This window comes from Triticum aestivum, chromosome 1B (assembly GCF_018294505.1).
Source record: "Triticum aestivum cultivar Chinese Spring chromosome 1B, IWGSC CS RefSeq v2.1, whole genome shotgun sequence".
Taxonomy (NCBI): domain Eukaryota; kingdom Viridiplantae; phylum Streptophyta; class Magnoliopsida; order Poales; family Poaceae; genus Triticum; species Triticum aestivum.
Genome location: NC_057795.1, coordinates 477,112,501 through 477,117,664, shown reverse-complemented (window position 1 = coordinate 477,117,664; position 5,164 = coordinate 477,112,501). Strand labels below are relative to the sequence as shown.

The 5,164-nt window shown below is 50.7% G+C and overlaps 1 protein-coding gene across 1 annotated transcript; it reads left to right on the top strand.

The window, feature by feature from the left end:
• Positions 1-782: 782 nt before the first annotated feature.
• On the top strand, positions 783-2,287 carry LOC123092955 (uncharacterized). The gene has a single exon (XM_044514821.1). It carries the CDS (start codon positions 945-947, stop codon positions 2,121-2,123), a length of 1,179 nt encoding a protein of 392 aa, XP_044370756.1. The 5' UTR covers positions 783-944; the 3' UTR covers positions 2,124-2,287.
• The last annotated feature ends 2,877 nt before the right edge of the window (positions 2,288-5,164 follow it).

Below are 5,164 nucleotides of genomic sequence, written 5' to 3'. Positions count from 1 at the left end.
GGAGGAGCTCATGGCTAGGGTTAGGGTTTGAGACGCGACGCGGGTGGGTGAAGGCTGGGGTGGTGCTGGTTGCGGCGCGGGTTGGGAGGTGTGGCAGCGCGGGTGGTAGGGGGCTGGGGCGACGCGGGTGGGAGGAGGGGGTTCGGGAGAGAGGGCGGAAGCTGGGGGCGTTCGGCGGCAACGGCCTCGGGAAGAGGCAGCGGCGGCGGAAGGCGAGGTGGTGGGGAGAGGCGGCGGCTACCAGCGGCGGCGACGGCGACCGAGGGGACGGTGGCGGCGGCTGTGGCTGATGGCGGCGGCGGGGAGTAGCGGCGGCGGCGGCGGCTTTAGGGTTTTAGGATCGTGCTGCGATAGATACCATGTAGAAGGACAAGATGTGGGCTGTGCAATTTCAATGTATTAATTGGTGCACCAGGCACGTATATATAAGTACAGAGGTGGGCCACAACCTTAACTATACAGAGAAAATAGAAGGTGGGCCCTACACACAAATATACACGTACACAATATACTCAACACTCTTGGCCTGCCGGAGTGCCTCCGCGGCCAACGCCTGCCCGGGCGGCGAGCAGGACATGGACGACTATCTACCGAATCAGGGGAATGAGAGGGGATATTTCCCAGTCCCTAACTACGACATCAAAATTCAAACCGCTGACATTTTGAGATGGACGTGCAGCATTGCGGGCAAGGAAACGTTCGCCTTGACAGGATACGCTCCCCTGAATTTCGGTTTGCAGAACTAGTCGGTCTATTCTAGCCCAGCTGGAATTTCGCAGCGGGACGCGTTGGCGTGCGCTGATGGCGCTGGCTAAACGGGCTTGGAGGGCGCGGCACTCTCGCGCACCTCGGGTCAACGCCCAACGGCCGGCCGTGCCGTGTAGTTTATCTGGGCAGGAATTTCGCAACAGATCGAACCAGTAGAGCCGCCAATCCCCGTGCATATGGCGTCATCGGCGGGGCATCGTCGTCGGGGCAAGAACAGGCCCAAAAAGAAGAAGAAAATGGCCGGACCAACGACCGTGCAGGACCTCCCCGACCATCTCTTCGAGCTCATCCTCGTCCGCCTCGGCCCGTCCCCGTGCCTCGTCCGCGCCGCGGCCGCGTGCAAGCGGTGGTGCCGCGTCGCTGCGAATCCCGGCTTCCTCGCCCGCTTCGACCCGCAGGCACCGCACGTCGGCGACTACCACACCGACAAAGGCGGTCAACCTCTCTTCGTCCCGTCCTCGCCGGCCGTCGTTGACCGCAGCCGCTTCTCCCTCGACTTCCTCCCGGACATCGCGTCATGGGACATCGTGGACAGCCGCGGCAGCCTTCTCCTCCTATGCGATGGCGGCGATCTTATCGTCTGCGAGCCGCTCACCGGACTCTACCAGGGGATCCTCTGGCCTGGCGTGTTCCGTCGTCGCCTTGGCGTGTTCCTGCTCGACGGCGGCGACGCGGACCGCCGTGTCAGCATGTCCAACTTCAGGGTCCTCGCTGCCTTTGACAAATCCATTGCCTGCATCTTCTCCACCGGCAGCGACGGCGGTTGGCGCCTCGTGTCCAGCGCGATCACCGGCGACATCGAGCTCCCGTCAACGCTCCGCCCCGAAAATTTCGTCGGGCGTGCAAATGGCACAATGTATTGGGGAATCGAAGGAAGTGACACCGCCGTACTTGCTCTCGATGAGTCCACGGCGGAGTTCTCCATCGCCGCATTCCCGGAGGCCGTCTGGTGGCCATCCCACAAAGGGGTCTCTCGGGTTGTGGGCGGCGAGGACGGCGTGCTGCAGGTCATCCGCCTGATAAACAACGAGCTCAAGGTCTTTGCACGGCGGCATGCCGACAGTGACGACGACGATGAGTGGTTGCTGGAGATGCAGCTGGGGTTGCCGGAGGCCACCCTTGGGCTGCCGGGGCGCAAAGAGAGCTTCTTCCAGCAAGAAGCCATGATTGTCTCCGCGAATGCTAGATACGTCCTGCTGACACCGAGCGAGGAGACGTGGCTGTTCTCTGTTGAGCTGGACACGATGCGAGTGGAGCGCAAGCACGAGAGAAACAAGTACGCCGGAGCAGCTCACCCGTACAAGTTGCCGTGGCCGCCGGCTTTGGCTGATCATAGCAGGGAGAGGAGGCGATGACGGCTCTGATCGTGTATCAACTATCAAGTACGGCGTGCATGGCAGCCTTGCTGATCATAGGAAAGAGGAGGTTGATGATGATGCCCTGATTGTGTATTAAATTTCTGAAGATTGTCCTATTCTCTGTATCATGAACATATTTGCACTTTCTCTAGGAAAAAAACCGGATCCCATGTTCTATCTTCTCTTTGTTCATGCGTGTGCCTCTCCTCGACTCCTGCCATATTCGCTTTCAACCTTTTTCTGGACTTTGATAACGAGCGAACACCAGATTTTTAAGCTACTAGGTAAGTGCCCGTGCGTTGCAACAGGAGATGTAAATTTTTTATATTTATAATATGATAGAGTGGGTTAAAGTAAAAATACTAATATTGCAATTTTCACATTAATATTTAGTAGGTCCATGCATGAAACGTCGTCAGATCTCGCATTTGCACTTGCCTCAATCCAACGCCCTCGAAGGAGAGCAAAACTGCCGCTTGCACTCCATTTTCATTTTCATTTTTGAACAAGAAGAATCCTCGACTTGCCGTTGACTTGTTTTCATGCCGAATGAAATGCCTTGTAGTTTATCTCGATTTAAATTCATTCCATCTATAACATAATGATATGTTTGGGACAGAATTCTTCAATTGCAGCAATTTGAGTATGATACATTGGTGGATGGACAGAGTAGTACCATGGAACCTATAGTCCCCACTTCACAAAACAATATTTGTAACAATAAGAATTGGGTGAGATAAAAGAATGGTACTACTAATAATACCTAGAGGGGCTGAGAGCTAATTCAGGACTTGCGAACAAATGTAACATGCTCCTCTAACTTAGCTTTTGCTAGGTCAGGAGCATAATTTAGCCCATATCCACCACACAGAACACATCTAATGGCTCTCATCTGCTCAGTACAATTAAAAGGCCTATAGATGTTAAAAAAGAGGGTTAAAAAGAGTGTAATGCTCTCCAAAGCTCCTTGATTAGAAAATATATCCTCAACACATATGATTATAATGGTCTCCAAAACTTTTTTTTTTCAAGAATGCATGGTGTCCAAAACTTCGTTGGAGACATTTATGAAACTTGTTGATTCTACAAAGGAGAAAGCTATACCTGTGCGTGGGCCAGCAATCTGGAACTTTATTTTTGTAAACTTCTTCTGTTCCTGGCTGATTTCGATTCAATGTAAAAGAGCCAAACTTGCTATTTCGTGAACTTGTCTAGTTCTGTAAGATTGCAGCTGAATGTAAAACAAGCAGACCTGCTATTTTGTGAATTGTGCAAGCTATTTTCTTTCTTCTTACGTTCAATAGTCAAAACATATAGGAAGTAGTACGCTCCTTAGTAGCAGCAGGAAGTTTTTTCAAGGGATACGTCAAGATTGACGCATCGAGAAGATAGATAGAAGAGGCCAAGAAAGGCCAACCGTTTTACAAACCCTTTTACAAACCCCTCCACGGCTATAAAAGCCTTAAATCCACATGCGGATTACTCACCCAGGTCCTCCCTATCTACCATACAGATGACTGAACCCCGTTCCCGAAGAAGGCCGGCCGCTCTCCAATCTTGTGCCTCCAACTCGATCTTCACAAGCACTTCCTCAACCGATGGCAGGGCTCCATTGAACACTATGTCGTTCCGGTGTTTCCACAACTGCCAGAGCACTAGAGTAATAACAGTCCACGTCTCCTTCCACATATGGTTTTGCGGGTGCAGATCAGTCCACCATTGCACAAGGCTTGCATCCAATGTTGGCGTCCAGTCCGGTCTCTCCCATGTGCTTGCGATCTTGGTCCACACTTGCCTGGCAAAGACACACCTAAGCAACAGGTGATCTAAAGTCTCTGGAGCTTGGTCACAAAAAGGGCATGCCGATGGTGAAGGAAATATGCCCTAGAGGCAATAATAAAGTTATTATTTATTTCCTTATATCATGATAAATGTTTATTATTCATGCTAGAATTGTATTAACCGGAAACATAATACATGTGTGAATACATAGACAAACAGAGTGTCACTAGTATGCCTCTACTTGACTAGCTCGTTAATCAAAGATGGTTATGTTTCCTAACCATAGACATGAGTTGTCATTTGATTAACGGGATCACATCATTAGGAAAATGATGTGATTGACATGACCCATTCTGTTAGCTTAGCACACGATCGTTTAGTATTCTGCTATTGCTTTCTTCATGACTTATACATGTTCCTGTAACTATGAGATTATGCAACTCCCGTTTACCGGAGGAACACTTTGGGTGCTACCAAACGTCACAACGTAACTGGGTGATTATAAAGGAGTACTACAGGTGTCTCCAAAGGTACATGTTGGGTTGGCGTATTTCGAGATTAGGTTTTGTCACTCCGATTGTCGGAGAGGTATCTCTGGGCCCTCTTGGTAATACACATCACTTAAAGCCTTGCAAGCATTGCAACTAATGAGTTAGTTGTGGGATGATGTATTACGGAACGAGTAAAGAGACTTGCCAGTAATGAGATTGAACTAGGTATTGGATACCGACGATCGAATCTCGGGCAAGTAACATACCGATGACAAAGGGAACAACGTATGTTGTTATGCGGTTTGACCGATAAAGATCTTCGTAGAATATGTAGGAGCCAATATGAGCATCCAGGTTCCGCTATTGGTTGTTAACCGAGAATAGTTCTAGGTCATGTCTACATTGTTCTCGAACCCGTAGGGTCCGCACGCTTAAGGTTTCGATGACAGTTATATTATGAGTTTACATGTTTTGATGTACCGAAGGAGTTTGGAGTCCCGGATGAGATCGGGGACATGACGAGGAGTCTCGAAATGGTCGAGACGTAAAGATTCATATATTGGATGATATGGTTAGGCCAAGGGGTCAAGCCCATGAGGCTTTAGGTCGGTGCAAAAGGAGTTTTACGGAGGCCAGGGGGCCAAACGCCGGAGACCCTGGCGTCTGGCCCTGGGCCAGACGCCGAGGCCCATGGCGTCTGGGCCAGACGCCAAGGATTGTGGCGTTTGGTCCTGGAGTCCGAGTGGGACTCTTGCCTTTCGGGCA